The sequence below is a fragment of the Thunnus maccoyii genome, chromosome 8 (genome assembly GCF_910596095.1).
Source record: "Thunnus maccoyii chromosome 8, fThuMac1.1, whole genome shotgun sequence".
Lineage (NCBI taxonomy): Eukaryota > Metazoa > Chordata > Actinopteri > Scombriformes > Scombridae > Thunnus > Thunnus maccoyii.
The window spans coordinates 27,376,481-27,397,867 of NC_056540.1; the positions used below are offsets into that span (position 1 = coordinate 27,376,481).

The 21,387-nt window shown below is 38.7% G+C and overlaps 1 protein-coding gene across 1 annotated transcript; it reads left to right on the forward strand.

Annotated features, from left to right (window-relative positions):
* Positions 1-912: 912 nt before the first annotated feature.
* On the forward strand, positions 913-16,389 carry qdpra (quinoid dihydropteridine reductase a). The gene is made up of 7 exons (XM_042418852.1): positions 913-1,107; positions 1,233-1,325; positions 3,137-3,233; positions 3,752-3,892; positions 8,477-8,585; positions 10,935-11,018; positions 15,234-16,389. The coding sequence occupies exons 1-7, from the start codon at positions 1,024-1,026 to the stop codon at positions 15,334-15,336; spliced, it is 711 nt and encodes a 236-aa protein (XP_042274786.1). The 5' UTR covers positions 913-1,023; the 3' UTR covers positions 15,337-16,389.
* Positions 16,390-21,387: the final 4,998 nt, after the last annotated feature.

The following is a 21,387-nucleotide window of genomic DNA, read 5'->3' on the forward strand; positions in this document are numbered from 1 at the left end:
CCAGCTTCTCAAAAGTGAATATTTTATGGTTTATTGACTCTTACATGATAGTAAACTGAATATCTTTGGGTTGTGGACTGTTGGTCTGGACAAAAGAAGACATTTAAGGACATTACCTTGTGCTTTGAGAAACAGCGATCGCCATTTTTCGCCATTTTTGGACATTTTACAGCCCAAATGACTAATTAATTTAAAGAATGATCAACAGATTGGTTGATAAATGAAAATATTCATTAGTTTGCAGCCCTACTCTTAAAGGACAGGTTCACAATTTTTCAAGTCTGTCTTAAAACAACAGTCAGGAGCCCAGATGAATATTGAAACATGTTTTTTCTTGCCGTAATCATTCCTCCTGTTCATACTGACCATTAGAAGATTCCTTCATAATGAAGCTAATATGAAGATTCAGTCAAATCAAGTAGATATCTTTCAACGTTACAGTTTTTTTTAGTGCCAAAGTCCCTTGTTTTGTGACTGTACTTTCTCTCCAGCTCAACAGGGAAACACTGTCTGATCAAACACAAAGAGGAAATTTGATGCTAAAAAGACTGTATATGTGGCAGATATTCACTTGATGTGACTAACTCAGACTGCTAAAGCTTCATATAAGCTTCAGATAAAAATTTAAACGCAATTTTGCACAACTTACAACGAACATGCATTTGAAAGGGATCTTTTAATAGCCGGTATGAACAGGAGGAATGATTACAGCAATTGAAACCTCTTTCAGTGTTCATCTGGGCTCCTAACTATTGTTTTAAGACAGACTTGAAAAACTGTGAACCCAATCTTTAACATAGTAAAGAAAAACAATGAAGCCAAATACACTTTAACATTGAGACCACTTAATTTCGGTATGTCCGACCGTCAGTGAAAGCACCATTAGTTCCGCCAACTTGTTGCCCCACTACAGAAACGCCTCCTTCTCCTTCTCCTCCTCCTCCTCCTCCTCGCGCCTGTCTGTATTTCAGCTGTCGCTCGGCCTCAGCTCGGTCACTGCTCACTGCCGATCAGAGCGTAAACATGGCTGCTAACCGGGTGATCGTGTATGGCGGAAGAGGCGCTCTGGGCTCAAAGTGCGTTCAACATTTCAAATCCAAAGGATGGGTGAGTGCAGAGAACACATTGCTAACAGGCTGCAGTGCTAAACCGTGAAGATGTTTAGCTCCGATGGTAAGCTGACTGCATCTCTTATTTCTCTCTCTCTCTCTCTCTCTCCCTGAAATAAACAGTGGGTCGCTAACATCGACATGGCTGCAAATGAGGAGGCAAATGAAAACGTGATTGTCAAGTTGACTGAATCTTTCTCCGAGCAGGCAGGACAGGTGAGCTGCACCGGGACTCACATGTTTGATGTTCCTGTCTGATAAATGTCAAACTGAAGAGCCAACAAGCCGCAGTAAAGCTGTTGTTTTGGTATATGTATATATATATATATAATATATAATATACTCATGCAGAGTCAAGCGCATATATATGATTTGTAAATTGTAATTTAATGAGGTAACACAGCTTTGCTAGAAAATGTTTAGGCTTCATGCGGCGTTCAAGTCACAATTAGAAAAGAAGGGAAAAGTAAAGGCGGTTTGCCCCAAGCTGAGCTGATAGTAGAGCTGCAACGATTCGTGGATTAATCAATGGAAAATGAATAGGCAACGATTCTGATTGTAGATTAATCAGTTTGGTCCTTTTTTACGCAATAATGCCAAAATTTGAGGGTTTCAGGTTCTCAAATTTTCTTATGTTAAAGAAAATTTGATATCGTGCTGGACTGTTCAGACAAATTAAGTTTGATAGGAATAATAATAATAGGCTTAATTAGTAAATAATAGGCACTTAAACAACAGACACGTCTACAAAGTGCTTCACATACATAAAATACACAGTGCAATTACAAAGTGGAAAAAATTCAATCCAATCAAGACGTAGAAGACAATGAATACAAATCTTAATAATTAAATGAATAAAACATAACATGACAAATAAAACACTAATGAAAAGCCATTTTAAAAAATAGTGAATTTGATGGTGTCACCGTGGACTCCAGGAAATTGATGTTTTATATACACCAAAAAAATTAATTGGAAAAATAATCGCAAGATTAATCAACAGTATATATAGTAATTGTTAGCTGCAGCCCTCTGCAACATTGGTAGTTTGGCTGCCTTTTTTCATGGCAGGCATCCACATTTTGTAATGTGTAAGTTGGACCAATTTTAGCCTTCAAACCCCCACGTTTAGATGAATTATATCATCCATGAGCCTTTCATTTTCTATTTTGCTTAACCAGTTCAAGCTGGATGAAAGACACGGTACAGGCAGGGACGAGTCAAATAAAAATGTAAAATATAACAGTTAATATAGTTGTTATATCTTTTTTTAGATACAGGATAATAGATTTTTTAAGTGCTTTGCATGAACTTCTGTATGTTTTTATTTCTGTCGCATTCCTCATGTATGCACAGTTATCTTTTTAATTCATCCAATCATATTAGCATACTATGATTGTTACTAACTAACTAACAAATGACTGTATTTGTTACTTGGATGCTACTGTGAATACTTTGTCCAAACATCCAACATTTTTTGTGATGACCTGAACGCAGCATAGAACTGCCCTAGCTTTTGGTCGTGTCGAGATGGTATCCCTAGATTTGCGAAACTCTCACACATGTGCACTTGATTCAGCATCTGCATTCGTATTAGGAGAATGATGTGACAGCGCTGTGGCTGAGGTCTGGTTAGGTTTAGGCACAAAAACCACTTGGTTAGGGTTGGGGAAAGATCATGGTTTGGGTTATGATCACTTGAAACGTGGCGTGGGTTAAAGTTACTACTTTAAAAGTTAGGAAACTTTCATTTTTATGGTAACAGTAAACACCATGACAACTGTAGCGACACTCGCAGTTGGAAGCAAACAGCGATGTCCTGCAGCAAAATCCACTAAGTCCACTTTTTTTCAAATTAGTCACAAATCTCGTGAGAGTTACGCAAATCTAGGCTGACTGTCTAGACACGACCCTCGCTGCTGCGTGAGCTGAAACTGTAATCGCCATTTAAACGCCTTTCATCTCCTGTGTGTGTGCCCTTTGGCATTAATGAAAAGGCGTCAGTACTTATCTCTCATTTTGTGCAGGTGACAGCAGATGTGGCCCGGTTGCTAGGGGAACAGAAAGTGGACGCCATCTTGTGTGTGGCAGGAGGATGGGCAGGAGGAAACTGTAGTTCCAAAGGTCAGAGTTCATACTTTGTGTTTGCTCAACATTAATCAACAGCCAGTTTTCTCCCTGCTTGCTTAAATTTGAAACAAACCAAAATAATTCAGATAATTTCGAGTATTATTTTTGAATTTCTGTATTTTATGTTGCACGAGTTCTTAGAAAAACAATCAAAAAGGCAATTAAGATGACTTTGAAGTTTTCTGTTTAACCCTGTGACACAATAGCTTTTATATCTGGTTCTAAGAGACTTGCCCTTTCTTATCCTGCCAGTTTTTTTTGCATTTATCTACAGCCAGCATGAAAAACTGCAACTGGCGGTAAAGGAAACAAGCTGTTCTCTGAATAATAAGGACAAGACTTGATATCCACTGTGCCGCTAATTAGCATTTGAGGGATGTTATTCCCAAATCCTGCCTTATCACACATGTTGTTCCTGGCTGTAGGGACTTTTAAAAGGTCAACACATAATAATCTGGTGCATCTATTGAACATACAACAAAAATTGTTCTTTATAAACACATGTCTTCCAGATTTATACAAAAACACAGATCTGATGTGGAAGCAAAGTGTGTGGACCTCCACTATTTCCAGCCACCTCGCCGCTCTGCACCTAAAAGCAGGCGGACTGTTGACTTTGTCTGGAGCCAAAGCAGCCCTGTCAGGCACTGGAGGTAAGGCACACATTTGTGTTTACTGTTCTCATCATGATAATCTGGTTAGGCCGCGTGTCACGTCAGGGTAACAGGCAGACTTTGACATATCGGAGACTACATTGCGCATACGTCTTTGTTGTCCAACTTGCCAATTTGAATTATGTTGGTAATAGAAATCGCCGTGGGGCTTTGACAAGTGGATTGACACACTGATCAGAGCCGTGGGGAATCTCACACAGTGAACAATAGCGAGAGGAAAAGGTGTCGATAAAATGGATCCAAGAAACAAAACAAGAGAAAAAAAAGATGGAATAGCCTAAGAGCTCCGTGGCAGCAGTGTGGTTCAGTGGTTAGAGAGTCTGCTTCAGACGAAAAGTCAATGGTTTGGTTTGCCTGTTTGTCCATCAGCAGCGCTGTGCTCCGTCAGTGTCCTTGATCAGTTGACTCTACCCTGACCTGCTCACTTATTATAAGATATCCTGAACAAGGCAAATATTTAAAACGTAATTGACTGGTGTTCATCAAAGAAGCTAAAGATGACAAAAGCAAAAGATGGCAAATGAATCAAATGCAACAAAAATTGGTCGAATAAATGTATTTATTATTACTAATATTAGTATCTTCTATCAAATAACAAATCAGGATGTTCCCTAAACAAATGTTCATTCCTTTGAAATGCATGATAATAAAAGTATAATACATTTCATGTTAAAATAAATTATCCTTTTTTTTCAGATTTTGTTTTGTGACACATTCTTCTGGTACTTTTCACTTCTACAGTAAACACAAGTATCACTATAACTTTATTAACATTGATTAACATTGATTTTGTTTGGTTTTATTCACAATATACAGTATCTAGTGTGTATATATATATATATATATAGTAATATAAAAACTGCATAAGTGCACAGTTCAGATGATCGGTATTGAATAATATGTTGGATTATTGTTTAGCTCCAGAACCAAATTAGAAACATTGTACTTTTAGTGTGCAGGATTTTATTCTTACTATGAGTGACTGTTGTTACCATGTAGAGCTGAGACGGAATTGATTGACAGCAACAGTCAGCCTTGTCTTAAAGTGTCTTTTGTCCCAACCAACGGTTCACCACCCAAAAGTAACCCAGAAAATATTCATATTTAAGAAGCTGGAACCAGAGATTTTTTGCATTTATTATTCATATTTATTTATGTTTTTAAAAAAATAACTCAAAACGATGAATCAATTAACAGAATAGTCAATCTACTAATCATTGCAGCTCTTGTGACAGGAATTTTTCATTATTTTATGACGCTTTATACACTAAACAGTTAATCAGTTAATCAAATAAATATTCAATAGATCAATCCATATCATTGTTAGTTGCAGCCAAAGTATCATGTGACAGCAGCCTAACTCATGTTGGCCTCTGTGGCACCCAGAAAGGATTTGGCGTGATGCCATGTGATGTCCAGCTCTGCCTGTGTCTGAGCTAACCATGTGATGGGCTGAGATCCAACTCCACAGCAAACAAAGCCCTGGCTCAGCACAGGGCCGACAAGCTCATTGGCTGCTGGCTTAGGAAGAGAATGACTCAGCAGTTGTGGCAGCACACATTATGCACATGGACAGTGTGTGTTAACGCTCACCTAATATCTATTGTTCTCTTTTGACTAAGCTTGTATTTATGTAGGATGCTGCTCCTGTGAAGGACCGACTCCTTTTTGGAATTGTAAATGAAATGTTAAAGAACTGAAAGTTATCGTCTTGTTTTCCAAAAATCCAATTTCTGTGAGTTCTAATTAAATGTTAGGCTATATTAAGAGCCAGATGGTAGGAAATATAACAAACAGTGTTGAGAGGTGCTCATGCTCATCCTTTTCTTCTGTGTGCTTTGATCAAACAAAGTGAGTGAAAAGTTAATAAGCATCCGCCAAATCCAGATCATCTGTGCAATGGAAACAGGAAAGCAGATTAGGATGACTAATTGTATTGGCTTCAACTGTTGTTGTTAATAAAAGTTTTATGAATGAATACCCAGTTAAATGTTGGAAACGATAAGCAGATGTGTAAGATAATTAATCAAACTCGTTTTCTTTTTTTTTTTCTTTCTGTTTTGGGATTGACCAAATGTTCCTGAACAAAAACAAGCTCCCTCATCTAAATGTTTTAGTGTTGCGTTCGATGGTGTCCACCAGAATTGTAATCCAACTTTACTAGAAATTCCAGAGCAAATTTGAAAGGTGATAGACTAAGAAAGGGTTGGCAAACCACGTGAATGCTTTTTTTTAAAAATAATCTTAACCTCCAACATCGGCTTTGAAACAGAGGTTGAACCCCAGAGGTGGAGGAGGAGGGGACTCCATGTGACTTGTATTTTGTTTCATAATCCCCAATCTGATTATCCTCCAAAGATGACGATTTGAAGATGCAAAATATAGCTTTCAGTGTTTGGATGCACAGAAAACCAGCCTAAAGCCTCAGTCCAGTCCTCATTTTAACACACAGTAGATGTGGATTAGCCTGTGAAAAGTCAATAGTGCAAGATTTTAATCTGAATAGTAGTGGATATGAAGTGATGGAGTGACAATCTGGGACTCTATAAGTCTTTTGTTTAGGCTCGCCAAATGTAGCTTCTCATCATCCAGTGTCCAATTGCATATTTTTCCCTGGAGCTGGTTGCATCACAAGTTAGTAAATTCTAAGTTAACATAGTTTTAATGTAAGTGTTTTTAAGTAGAGATTTATGCATCACTAAAATAAGAAGTGTTGAGCCACACGAAAGTTATTCCATAGAGATGAGTTGTTACTAAGTATTTACAGATACTGACTAACTTGTGTAACTGCTACGTAGCTAACTGAACCAACTGTAAACTGACAAATGACCCGTTTAGAGTGAGCTTTTAGAATTTAAAAGGTAATAGGAAATGGTTGACACATCTGACACAGCACCTCATCAAAATTATGTAAACTGGGAAGATTTTAAATTACATATCACAAAAATAACATAGCATACTGCAAATTAGAGAATGTAATGCCAGTGACATTAGACTAAATGACCAAATAATATGATTATCATAATCAGTATTTTCCAGCCATGAGCACACCGTCAGTAGAGTCAGTCAGTCTGATTGGACGAGATGCATGCAATGCATTCTGGTTGTTGTAGGATTCCCCCTTAAGAGCGGTATGGGGAATGACCAGCTAGTCTCCTCTAGTCATAGGGCACACATTTCCAGCATAATTGCACATTTCTACTTGATAAGTGACCTAGTTTTAAGAAATCCTCATATTCATAGCAAAGAATTTTTCCTTTAAGCTTGTATGTAGCATTGACACGCAGACTGCAGCCTGCATTATTTCAGCTAATTATGACTTAATAAGCACAGACAAGACTACTTCATTTTCTGCAAGCTTTTGCACTAAGTGAGTACAACCTTAATTAGTCTGAGCTTCCCCTCTTCACATTTATATGTTGGACTTAAGCTGTCGCTCCTAAAAGGCGTACAGTGACAGCAGAGTGGGTTTCAAGGACAAACTGAATAATTAGGAGATTTAATTGTTGATGGACGCAGAGAATGAACGTGTGGCCTGTCAGGTACAGGATGTCTAAACCTGCAGGCTAACCTGGAGGGTATATAATGTACAGTTGCATATATGCAACAAATCAATGCAGTGTTTATTTCAGTGTTCTTAGACTACTGCATGACTGGTATCCCTGACCCTGGTATCCCTTAGATTTAGTCTCCATTTTGCTCTTGGAGAAAAACAAAAGCTTTGAAGAAAAGTCGTGTCACTACCCCTTGTTCCCATTGGTCAGTTCTTTGTAAGGTATCACAGCAAGCCTGTCATAAGATTGGTTGAGGGGGGTGGAGCAGATGCTTAGCATTCTTTGGAAAGCCAATTTAGAGGGGGGACTTACTGAATCCAGATGCTGAAGCTACAAAACATCGCTCCAAGTTATCCAAGGCTGGTTTAATGTGAAAACAACACACTAAGTAGAGGGAAGAGAACAAGCAGTAACAGATGTGTTGCATGTAGTCAGTGAATCTATGTGATTTTGTTTATGCATTTACTTTTGTAGAGCTGTAACAGAAAATTAATCTGCAACTATTTTTCTAAATCAAATAATCCTTTCACTAATATTTTAAGCAAAAATGCAAAATTTAGCTGATTCGACGATGTCAAATTTGATGATTTAATGCTTTTCTTTGTCATACATGATGGTTTTGGACAAAACATTTGAAGACATCACATTGGGCTGAGGGGCAACTATAACTGATATTTTTCACTATATTCTGACATTTTATAGACAAAATGACTAACCATTCAGATCAATCATTAGATTCATTGATAATGAAATAATCGTTAGTCGCAACCCTATATCACAGTGTGAAGAACTGGGTTGCATTTTACCTGGTTACTACTTCAGTTTTAAGTCTCAAGATGTTCCTTCCATAGATTTACTGATGTCTTTCCACTTGACCTCTCTCTGCTAAATCAGTGTCATCCACTCCTGCACAAGGTGTGTTTTGCATTTGATGTGGTTTGTGGTCTAACCTTTGCAAACTGAATGTTTTCCAAGACACTAAAAAGAATATCCTCTCTTTAACCCCCAGGCATGGTAGGGTATGGCATGGCCAAAGCTGCTGTCCACCAGCTGTGTCAGAGTCTAGCAGCAAAGAACAGTGGGATGCCATCAGGAGCTGCTGCTGTGGCTATACTACCGTAAGTACTGCATTGAAATGCTGTGTACACATTTGGTCATAACGCACATTTAGTCCTGACGTTGGTGAATTGTATACAGCGCTCCAGTGGCTCACCTAAACCATGGTGTGTGACAGGTAGGACAATGGAGAGCTCTAAAGGATAGTCAACCAAAAACCTATATTTTGAGTTTCAATATACCTCCTGTAGGCTCAAAAGTGGATCTGTAAAAGTAACAGCTTTGTCTAACAGATGGCCACTGTAGTCTGCTTGGCTTCACAGCAGTTACAATGGATTCTAATGGCAAACCATTGTCATAGGAAAAACGTCCATGGAAATGTCTCAAACCGCATCTGCAGCATAATTAACTTGCTGACGATCCATATGATTATTTAATCCTCAGAAGATAGATTTTCAGTGAAGAAGTTCCTTTTTAAAGGTCAAGAGAATTCCTCACACAGAAATAAACACTTTGCACAAACCGATGTCTGACTAATTTTGCCTTTTGGTTGGTAAGGCAGTCTACTCCGTCTCCGTCTCAAAGTGGCTGTTCATCTTTAAATTCTGCTTGCTTCTGTAGACCGTGGAAGGAAAACATATGAAACGGTTTATTTCTCTGGCAGTTTAACTTAAAAAAATCGGTCCTTTAAGGGCCAGTGTGTAGAATTTAATTCCACACCTTCAGTTTGTATTGCAGGCTTTTTGTTAGAAAGAGGTCTCAAGTTGAGTTAACCCTGATTACATCATTTGGTTTTTGGGTTTTTTTTTTTCAAACTTTTAAAAGCTCCCTCTAGAGCTACAGAAGACATTATACAACTGTTTTCACAGGCTGTTTTAGGACTCCTCTTGATGAGTCAACTTAACTTCATGTGTAAAATCACTGGAGTGCCCTTTTTATGCAAAAAGCAACAAAAGAAAACTAGTACATGACCTTGAACTTCCATAGCCGCTAGTAAACTGCACACAACACACTCATGCTTACTGACCCAGATGGTCCATGATGCTTCATAACAAACAGATGAGAGTGATATATTTTAATTCCCTTGCATGATTGTTAGATGTTGTATTTTCGCTCTGAAGTTTTATTACTTATTGCTAGTACGAAACAGATTTGTATCAACAATAAGTCATATCCACATCCAGCATCAGAATTTGCAAAACAGGACACATGATCAGTGTCTTTGTTAGTGTGGAGGGGATTCTCTTTTCTGTTACAGCCTCATATTGTGCTTTAGGTTAAAAGAGAAGTTGTGTATATTCAACATAAAGATCTTGCACATAGCAGCTTTAAATTCAGCCAACATTGCAAGCCGCCAGTAAAACGAGTGAAGATGAAAGCTATTGTGCTGTAAAATTAGCTGTGCCACATACTCCTTTATGTTAGATGGATAAGAATGTAGGTGAAGATAAGCCGCAGGAGAAAAGGAAAAAAAGATGAATAAGGCTGCCAATTTTACCCAGTAAATCTCTCGTCATGCACATGATCTGTTTTAAATGAATGACGCACACAATAGCCTTTGCATCACCGCCTCCTCTGTGCACATATTGAATTTAAAACCAGTGTTTTTTGCATTGTCATCGTGAGAAGCTAGAAATGCATTTTCAGGGGTGTATCCGGCTCCTGCACCCTCTTTGGTTGCATTTTCCACCAACAAGAGGCTGGACTGAGTCTGCCTCTCCAGCATGCTGTCACATCTGTTTAGCATTAGCCTCATGACTTGCATTTCTGCTTTAGTCTGCATGCCCCAACCCCCCTAGTTCTGCTGTACCAACATATAGCGACACTATATAATATATATGAAAGTCACAGTATACACTGTTTTCCTTCAAAACCCAGGTTCTAGTTGAATGACACCTTCTTTTAATTGAAATATTTCAAAACTATTGACTTTTCCTCAGTTAGTTTTTCAAAAAGCAACAAAGAAATAAGGATTTGTATTTGTGCACCCTCTTCCGTCTTTATGAGAATTTTTTTCATGCTTTTAAATATATGTATAGGACTTGTACACCATGATGATTCCCTCCTAAAATACTACAGTACAATGAGCAGCTAGGTCAGGATGTTTTATTGTTTAAAGGCAAATTACACTGGGACAATGCATGTTAATATTATTTGCTTGTAACAAAGGTGATATGAACAACATGCTGTGTTGAATTGCTAAGTGATATTTCAAGTCATGAATATGATAATAAAATGGAAACACGATGCAAATGACTTGAACTTTTTTCTTTTAAAAAGAAAAAAATCCACACAACCCCTGTATGCAGCGCTTTGTTTGTGTGGAGATAATTCAGACTGCCAGCTCTGCTCTCTCTCCATTGTCCAGACGCTGCTACTCACCCTGATTGTCATCTGGTTTAATTTGGCAGGGTTACCTTGGATACGCCAATGAACAGGAAGTTCATGCCTGACGCAGATTTCAGTTCCTGGACGTCACTGGAGTTCATTGCAGAGTGAGTGCCGGAGCGAATGATAGTGCCTTTTCTGTCTTACTTAGTGGCTGTTTGAAGAATTTTTTTAAAAATTATGAGGGAACAAAATTGTGTTTTCATTAAACAGACCACAAAATGACAGATTTGTCTCTTCTGCCTTTGCATCCAATAATCTACCACCCAGGACATTTGCATCATCAATCTGTGATGTCTAGTGTTGTAACTTACCTTTTTTTTGTATTCTCATTTACGCTTAACCCGTCAGATCTCCTTTATTTTAAAAAATGCTTTCAACACTTACCTTTTACTCTCAATGAAAGATGGTTGTCTGGAATATACACCCAGATAGCATACGGAAGTGGGCCACTTCAGGCAATGATGTGCTGGCCTTCTTCTGGCCCTGACAAAATGGATGTGAGCCTGAAGTGGCCTAGATGTAAAATAACAGATAATGTCCGAATATTCCAAAACAAATGTGGGCCATTTTGGGCAAAGATGCGGTGCTCTCGGCGATGTGTAATCTGGATGTGACCCTAAAGTCGCCCATGTGATACATAGTGAATATGGCGCAAATATCACAAAACAAATGTGGGCCACCTTTGGCAAAGATCTGGCACAGTCAACAATGGTTAATGTGGGTGTAAACCAAAAGTGGCCCACATATGGTGCAGCAAATGTGGCCAAGTTATCTTAAAACATACCTAGGCCAGTTCTGACAAAGATACTGCACAGTTAGCACTGGCTTGACTTGATGTGAACCTAAAGTGGTCGACATATGATATGGCAAATATGGCCTAAATACTATACAACAAATTGGCCCACTTTTGGCAATTGTATGGCACAGTTAGCACTGGCTGTCATAGTGTGAGCCTAATGTGGCCCACATTTGAAATAGTAAATATGGCCCATATATTGCTTAACATTATGGGGCTACTTTAGGTAAAGATGTGGCACAATTGATACTGGCTTATCTGAATGTGAGCCTGAAGTGGCCCCGCATATGATGCAGCAAATGTGGCCTGTTTATCTTAAAACATATCTGGGCCAGTTCTGGCAAATATACAACATAGTAAGCACTGGCTAATCAGGGTGTAAGCCTGGAATGGCCTGTATTTGAAATGGTGAATATGGCCCAAATATGGTTGAACAGTATTGGGCCACTATAGGTAAAGATGCGGCACAATTAGTACTGGCTAATCTGGAAGTGAGCCTGAGGTGGCCAACATATGATGCAGCCAATGTGGCCTGGTCATCTTAAAATATATCTGGACCAGTTTTGGCCAAGATACGGTATACTCAGAACTGGCTAATCTGGATGTGATATGATATGATATGAGATATGATTTACTGTGGTTCTAAATGAATCATAAAATTTTAGAGGTGAATGTGCATACACACCGATAATGTCTACAACTGTTAAGGTAAGATTCTCTGGAAATGCTCCTAGAAGATTATTTTTCTACAGCAAAGTGTGCCCTGGCCTCCTCCTCTTATAAACATGGAGTTTATAAGCAATTGCCTTGTTTGGTGCAATTAGGGTTGAGCCCCACACATACCCAATTGAACTCATTAACTGATAGCACCTTGTTGAGGGCTGCACAGCTTAAGGCAGCTGTCTTTCCAGTGACACACAAATGCTTTATCCACAGGCCCTGGAATTAGCAAACCACTTGCTTGTTGACTGTGACTGCGAAAACAATGTTGCTAGGCCTGTTGCTGGCAAACAGGAGTACATTGCCAAAATGCCAAAATTCCATGCAGGATGTGGGCCATATGAACATTAGGATTATTTGGTTCGTTCTTGGTTGACATGCAGTAATGCTGTGCTTGTGGCCCTGAACTGGCAAACAGGAGCGGACCGCCCAAGTGCTATCATTCCACGCGGTATGTGGGCCCGATCAGGGCCAGAATAAAAATGAACTGTGGTCCAGATGTAGGCCAGATCTGGTTTATTTGTTTAGTTTTTGGTTTACATGTGGCATTGCTATGGTTTGCTTGTGGCCCGGATCTGGCAAACAGGAGCAGACTGTCCAAGTGCCATCATTCCATGCGGTATGTGGGCAATGTCGGGTGTGGGCCGGATATGGGCCACAGCAGTTTTGCTATCTGGGCAGTAAGTGGTGTGAGAGTGTAGTAATTTACATGTCTCTGATCACAGCCATGTCCCTTATTGACACTGAAACATGTCTTCATGTGTCTGATGAGAAGAGAATTTCTCTTTGATTGTTCAGTGTCGCAGCAAAACGGCCTCACTCTTTGATTCTGACGGACTGACGCCCCATAGATGCTTTAGATCACAGAGTCATTTTCAGTTATCAAACTCGATTAAAGCTGCTGGAAATAGCTGACAAAACATTTGGCCAGTTGTGCAACAAGAATAAGAACACAGTGACAAACAACAGATCAGCCTGTAATACAAAGTACATTGCTGATAACCTGCTGCAAGCCTGCATATGTTGTATCAACGATTCAGTCAAACTCTGTAGTATTTACAGTTTACATGACAGTTTAATTACATTGCACTTAACAGTTTGCTTGATACAAAATATTGTAATATCGTTGTTTGACATGTCAGTGAACTACAAAGACTAATTAAGCAGTGTTATTACATTTTCTTAACGAAGATGTACAATATGAAAATGAATAAGACGTGTAGACGGTCCTACTCAATTCATGAAATTTTTTGAAACAGGTTGATGAGAATTGCGAATTTGAATAACAGGTTGAATTAATTAGATTGAAAATATAAACTCAGCCATTTCTAAGAGTACACTAGGAACTTGCCTTGCCTTTGAGAGAGCTCCACATCAGTATAAATGCTGGCTGCATTTAGACAGAAGTTTGTGTTGATTACCACAGTGTTTACACTCTGTGTAGGGCTGGAGAGATTAGATGGGATTTGATCCAGTTTGATAATCCCCGAGGAAACAGATGAGGGTCTGAGGACAGAGATAGAAACTATCTGGATGGTGGAAAATTAAAAGAGGTGCCAATCCGCTGTCCCTTTTATCATTGTCCCTCTCCCTTACATCTACTTACCTATCTGGCTTTCTAAATGACAAATGTCAGTCATGAAACCTAAAACCTGATCCTCCAGTACATATCATCATTACTTTTCAAAAAAATAGGTTTTGAAGTTTATTATTCAAGGCAAGGCAAACTTATTTATGTAGCACATTCAAAAGATATGAAGTATCCCCTCTCTACATGTGTCATCACTCGACAGTTAAAGACTACAAAGTTAAATCCTTTATGAGATGGGATTCTAGTTCTAGTTAAGGCTGAGTATAGTATGAAATTCTTAGTTTTGATTTGATATCTGTCTAACACTAGAAGCTGTACAGGAACTTTGCTTAAACAAATAAAATACTGTCTAAAAGTTGCAAAATTGTGATTGAAGTGGACTAATACTAACTGTATCTGACCCAGAATTTGATGCCAGCTTTGGGTAGTTTTCAGTTTTTGATACTTGATGCTATGGGTGGACACTTTTTATTTGGTACCAGGTACTACTGAGGTTCAACAACCAGTTCTAGTGTTAGTCTCGGTAAATTGTACATCCTCATTTTTACCATGCGCACTTGTTTCTGATTTGTAGGCAGATTTCCGTTATTTGTACACCTGAAACATGGTCCCAATCAACATTTTAACCACTTTTCTATATAAGTTTGCAGGGTGTATTCAGCTGCAGGTAACTATAGCAACAATCTAGCTGTTATGCCTCGTTACCAATTATCACTCTCACTGGTGAAAGTAGCTTGGGTTTAACTGACCAAAATCCATGCTTATTTAAACACAGACTGCCATTTTATAGAACTGCAATCCCAAATAAATCCTACATTAATAATTCAGCATAAATACTGTAGGTGCTAATTAAAAATGGGTATATAAAAGCAGCTACTGTGCATTTTATTGATTTAAGTCCACAGGCAATTGAGATTTTACACTTAATGTTTATTAATGCACAGAAAAAACGTTACCATATAAATTAGAACTAGGACAGTGTTCAAAATTAAAATATATTCTCTTTCTTAAGATTATTTTTCGGGCAGTTTGCCTTTTATGCGAAAGTGACAGTTGAGATACAGGCAGGAAACACCGGAGAGAAAGGGGGGGTTTGACTTTCATCAAACGTCCCAGGCTGGAATTGAATCGGGGATGTTGCAGGTTTTTTTTGCAAGTTGACAGCCGCAATATATTTACAAATACTACTTCTGTTTCTTCATGTTGCTGCAGGATGTTCTTCAACTGGTCCACTGGGGTGAACCGGCCGGCTTCAGGAAACCTGATGCAGCTGCTGACCTCTGGAGGCGAAACCCAGGTTGTAGCTGCACAGTAGAGGACAGAGTGGAGCTGTGGAGACAGTGATGGGGGTTGGGGAGGAGAGAGGAAGAGATAAAGATGGATTGAAGCAGAGGGAGAGATGAGGAGAGAGGGGATGATATGGGGCAGGAGAGTTGGTGAGATGGGGGGAGTGATGAAGAGGGTTGCAGGGTATAGAGGTGAAGAAGAGAGATGGTGACAGAGAGGAACTGAATGAAATAGGGAGGTGGAGAGATGACGGCTAGATGGGTTTGTTCTGGTGGGGTGAAGAGAAGGGGGGGCTCTCAGTGCAAATGCAGGCTCACAGCGCCATCTAGCTGTAGGTCACTGCAATTATCCCACTGTTGCAGTCAATCAGACCGTGTTAAATCTGCAGAAATGGAAATACACCATTGGCCAGTTTGGGGTACACAGACTGAAGGGTGCTCTCCGACAATTTTGAGAATTTCTTCAAAGTATTCAGACTTTATTTAAAAGTGAAGTGAAATTGTGCTAAATGAAAAACATTTCATATCAAAATGTGTATTTAGATCTTATTCGGTCCGGCCTGTGTGCTAGCAGCCACTGATTAAGATCCATATATAATTTGTGATATGATACTATAGTAATTCTGTCAAAGCAGTGTTATTACAATCATTAGAATGTGGGAAAACTGCAGAAAAAGAATGATCCATGTCCTCAATCTACTTATAAGGACCCTTCTCTCTCCAAAATGCTTACTAGGAACTTCATACCTACAATACATACAGTCATATTGTACCTAGAGATATTCAACACAAGACAATGTCATTCCTCTGTGACGTCTGTAGACCTCTTTAGTTTGTACTGTTTGTAGTCCTTGAAGGTCCTCTGCCACTGCGGAACCTCAAAGTTGAAGAAAGCCGCTGTCTTCTCGCATACGGACAATACGCTTTGGAGTGGAGTGGCCTTATTTTATGTTGGTGACTATCAAGTCCAAGTGTCCTTGGTGTCCTAGGTATGAAAAAGGTGCTCTGTCCTGTTGTGAGTTTTCTAAGTCATGTATTGTAACTGTGTCAAATTCACAATAAAATAAATCAAAATAAAGGAACTATGTGAAGTTCAAAGTTCTTTTCTATTTTGCCTTGTAAACAGTAGTTAAAAAAACAATTTCACCTCAAGGTCCATTTAGTAGCTTGTTTTGAAGCTTTCAATTATATATCCCAAGAGCTCTGTGTTTGCAATTTGCATGCCCTCAGAAATTCCAACAATGGAACAAGTAGTGTCCATGGCATGTACACTACTTTCTGCTTACAATCCCAAAATACTGTGTGTTGCATTGAATAAAAAATGACAGTCATGACACTACACCTGTCCGTGATGACACAAGATGAAGATTATTCATTCTGTAATGTCCAAAACCTAAACTTACTGTTAAATATAGAGATAGCTACTAAGTAATGTCGGAACCAATCGGCTATCTATCTGAAGACGATATAGCCTCTGGGAGCAAAAGCCAATATTTTGGGGATTCTGGTGTAGCAAACAGATAAATGGATAACAGATATCCGGGCCAAGACTATCTCTCCCGTTTGCCAGTCGTTGTTTACAGTCCAATTACCAATTTGAGATGGTCCGGATGACATTTCAGCTAATCTCTATAAAAGGTATATGCATATGAATGCATATATATATATATATATATATATATATATATATATATATATATATAATTTTATTTTTTTATTTTTATTTATTTATTTATTTATTTTTTTATTTTTTTAAAGCTAAATTGTCATCAGACAATAGTCGATGGGTTCCAAGATTGCATTTTGGCCAATGCATTCTGCCTCTTTTGCTCTCCACAAGGACTGTTTACCTGCATGTGACCAAAACCTGCTCAAACGTGATTGGTCAATACTACTCGGACTACAAAAGGAAACCAGAATGCTTCCGGTACCAAAATCTTGCTCTGTTGCCTACAGATTCTGCATTCATATGCAGATATCTGTTTATAGAGATTAGCATCTATTATTATAATTCAATCAAAAGATCAATTGTTGTAAAACCTACTCAAGGTGAACATTTGATTGTCATTTGAAAAAAAAAAGTCGACACAATACTGTATCACACAATTCAACATGAGTCAAGTAATAATTTACAACTGCATCAGAGTTAAATGTGCTGATATTTGACCTTTAAAAAATAGACATTAGATATTCAGGGAAACTTAAAGTAGACGGCAGGTGACATTTTATTTTTTGTTATTGTCAACAAATCTCATGAAAGAACCAAAACCAACAATGTCTCAGTTCATCTCCCAGTGCTTTCTGACTTCCATGCCCTGTCTGTGGCACTCAACTCCAAGTCTATGACAAACTGTACATTTTTAAAAAGGGCTCTCAAACATCTGGTTTCATTTTTAAAATGTCCAAATAATTTCCTAAAACTGGGGGGTACTGTAATTTTTAGCAAATGTAGTTGCAAATGGAGAGGAATAAAGAATGTCAGGTTTTGGATACACAGACAATACTTGTTAAGATCAATTCATATGTGATTTTGGTCTTTTGATAGGATTTGTTGACAGTAAGAAAAACAGAATATCACCAGATTTATCCTTTAAACACGTCAGTATATTAACAACCACTAGATGGTGGTGTTCAATAAGAGTCATGCTGCTGCGTGGCCACTGTGTGTTTTTAGTGGAAGTGGCATTAATCAAATGGATGAGTTAACACTCGGAGCTGAATATGCACTGCTATGCATACATTGTATAAAAATAACTTACAGAAGGACCCTTTAGCATTCACTCTCCTGCACAGAACTGATTGCTGAGCATCCAGCCCTTTCACCTTGGCAAATGCAAATCTCTACAGCAGTGGCATCTGGGAAGACATCAATTTAAAAGTTGGATTATGACAAATAGATTATTTTACAGCCCCATTCCTCTTTGCACAAAATGTTGTTGTTGTTCAACCAACCCATATATTCACCCTCAGCGTGGACCAGAATGCACATAAATAGACTACAGGGCAGCTGCTAGGCCTTAGTCTTAAACTCTACTATTTCTCCCGGCTGGCCACAGTTCCAGGGGACTATATGGCTGTTGACAAGCACACTGCAATAAATCACCATGCTGAGGATTAATAGGAAAGAGCAAAGCACCCCAGCCCACTGTAGCTGATATGTATTTATTCTAGGTGGCGTAGCAATTCATCTCACCGTGTGTACGATCATGTGTGTGTGTTTGCATGTGTGTGTGAGGGCCTGAGGCAAATTCAACACGTCTATGCATACATTACCTCCCATGATGCCAGCACTATAGAGTGATTGCCCATGGGGATCGAGTCAATGTTTATCACAGAAAGCATTTCAGCTGATCAAAGATTACCGCTGAGACAGAGCATGTTGTTCCTGTTTCAGCTGGGGCAGATAAGTTGTCACCCAGTGCCACAGATGCTATTGTTTTGTGCAATGTAAACCTATGAGAAGCAAATTATTTGTATGTCACAGGTGCAGTGGTGTGCTAAAGAGAATTTATCCGGGTACTCTCTTTCAAGCTGCAGCAGTACGTTTTTCACATCTGATCTTTAGTCTGATGTTGAATATGTAAATACATGATGACTGATCTGATTTAAGAATGTCTGTCGTGTCTCATTTTCAATAGTTAACAAGGAACAGAGTCAAATAGGGCCAACAGGACTTGATAATGGGACGGTGCAAACAAACATATATGGTGATATGGTAAATATTCTGGAAACTCATTGAGAAAAGGTTAAAATAGCTGCATGGGAATGTTTGTTTTTAGCTTTAGTGTAACAGTTCTCAATCACACTGATGCAACAATCTTCTAAATTCACTATAACTAAAGCAGTCCTGCTCAGTGGTTTGCAATATTGCCTCCAACAGCATAATGTAACCAAAGATATTAAAGGGACAGCTACGTGTATAAATGGTATTGCAAAATCTCTGACATTTGATACATTTCTTTTGTCTATAATACATTCATCACCTGTCACTACACACATATACTGTACATTAAAGCAGGGGTAAAAGGCAAAAAAAAAATAAATAAAAAACCCGCCAGAATTTGAAAATCAATCCCTCCTCTTGCAGCTCTCCCCCCTCCGCTCTCTGTTCTAAGCCCCTCCCACCAGACGAGCATGGGCATATGCATGTGCTTCATACACGCACGCAACACAAGAGTGTTTACTACTGCACTCACACACACACACACACAATTCTCTCTCAAGGCACAAGTAAATAGTAAACAGGACCACCTCTCACATGTTTGAAGTCCACCACAAAAGTAATGAGCGTCCCATCTCCCTGCTTGAATTCGAGTGATATCGCGTTTCACTTCTGGGAGCCGAGTTCACTTTCATTGAAAGTCTCTCGCTCCGGTGTTGTTGATAAGATTATGTGCTGTTTAGTTTCCCCCGCACAACAGGCAATAGTCTGATGACCGCACGTTGCTTTTCATTCTGCTTTCTGTTGATGTTCCTGTCTTTTTCTTCTCTCCTTCTGCAATTCATGCAGTCCTGTCACTTCTTATCTGTCGGTATCCCACCGCTCGCCTGGCCTCCAAACTTTCTGTGTCATGCGCAATGAATGCACAGGCAGAGTGTGTGCAGATAGGCAGGTGGGTAGGTTGACAGACAGGTAGCCCATCTGGACTTATTACAGGCCTGCACCAGCCACAGATCCTGGATTTTTTTCTTTTTATGGTCAGAGCATTTGATTTATTGATTTCTGTACCTACCCTAGCTTTAAAGTAATAATCCATGATGTTGTCATATAAACACATTTCTCCTTTTACTTCTTTTTCCTCCAAACTGATTACAAAACAATGATGATTCAACCAAAATTGTTGAAAGTTTTTATATATAGTAGTATGTTTTATGTTTCCAGCAGTTCTACTAAATGCAAACTGTGCAAATAATCTACATTCAAGTTATCCTGTTCCTCACTTCAGTCAAATGATCATCTTTTAGCTGGAAAAAAGGCTACCACTGGTTTTATCATTGTGAACCTTATGATCTATGCTACCTTTTTGGCCGTGTTACTCGATAGGTCAAAAAATAGGTTAATACATCCATCAAATTAAATAAAGGTCAAATAAATTTGAAAAAAAGAGTTTACAATGAGTCATAATGAGTTGAATGACCCGTAGCAGGCCTGGCTTGATGTATTACCTCACTCAAGTGCTTGTTTTGATATTTACTTTCAGATTACAGTATCCGTTACTTACGTCTATTTTGGGTTAAACTGGCTCCTTGTCTGTGTTTATCACCTTTTAAAATAAGCCAGTCATTCTTATAACTAAGTGTCTGTGATGTTTAAATTTCACTGTTCAACCCATTATTATATTAAATGAAGTAAGGAACTGTATTTTTCTTCAGGTTGAGTTGTCGAATGTGCCTCTAATGACACAATAGCTGTGCTGCCCCTTTAGGTTTTTAATTTACTGACAACTCTTACTATAACAGGGTAGTTACAACATGAGCAGAGACTGACAGCATATTTTAGCCCACAAAGATGAGAGCGCCATCTACAGAAAATTCAAATAAATCACCAGAACACTGAAACTACGCTGATTTCTGGAAAGTGCGCTGCAAACAGAAGTGAGCGCTTAGCAGCAGAGATGTCTCAAAAATCAAAAAAATATAATTCTGATTGCAGGCATCATGGCTTACAGTGAGGTTCCTCTTTATGTGATGATTTTATTTGGGGTTTTGATGTCTGTAAACCACCATGTTTAGTATAAAATGAAGGGAATGAAGCTAATTTGAAGTCAAGGTAGCCTATGACCTCTTGCAGATCAACCTCTCCTCTTAACACTCTCCCTTGCAATTTCTCCTTTCATCTAGATTAAATCATCCGCAGCTTCAGAATAAATATAACATGGTAGCTAATGACTTATTTACATTTACCCTGTAAAATCAGTGATGCTTGTTTTCATCTCAAACCAAGTTGGATTTTTCTCCACATGATACATATAATAGATTACATTGCACATAGAGAACCTGTGATAGCATTAGCTTTATTGACAGTGGATTGAAGCTTTCAAGCACAGCTCTCTCAGTGATTCATTGTGTGAAGCAAGGAG

What these genes read in the sequence shown, in the direction of transcription:
- qdpra (XM_042418852.1), top strand. Translation starts at nt 1,024, where the DNA reads ATGGCTGCTAACCGGGTGATCGTGTATGGCGGAAGAGGCGCTCTGGGC. An exon ending in AGGAAACTGTAGTTCCAAAG is followed by an intron (nt 3,234 to 3,751) that starts GTCAGAGTTCAT and finishes CATGTCTTCCAG; the next exon opens with ATTTATACAAAAACACAGAT. An exon ending in TCACTGGAGTTCATTGCAGA is followed by an intron (nt 11,019 to 15,233) that starts GTGAGTGCCGGA and finishes ATGTTGCTGCAG; the next exon opens with GATGTTCTTCAACTGGTCCA.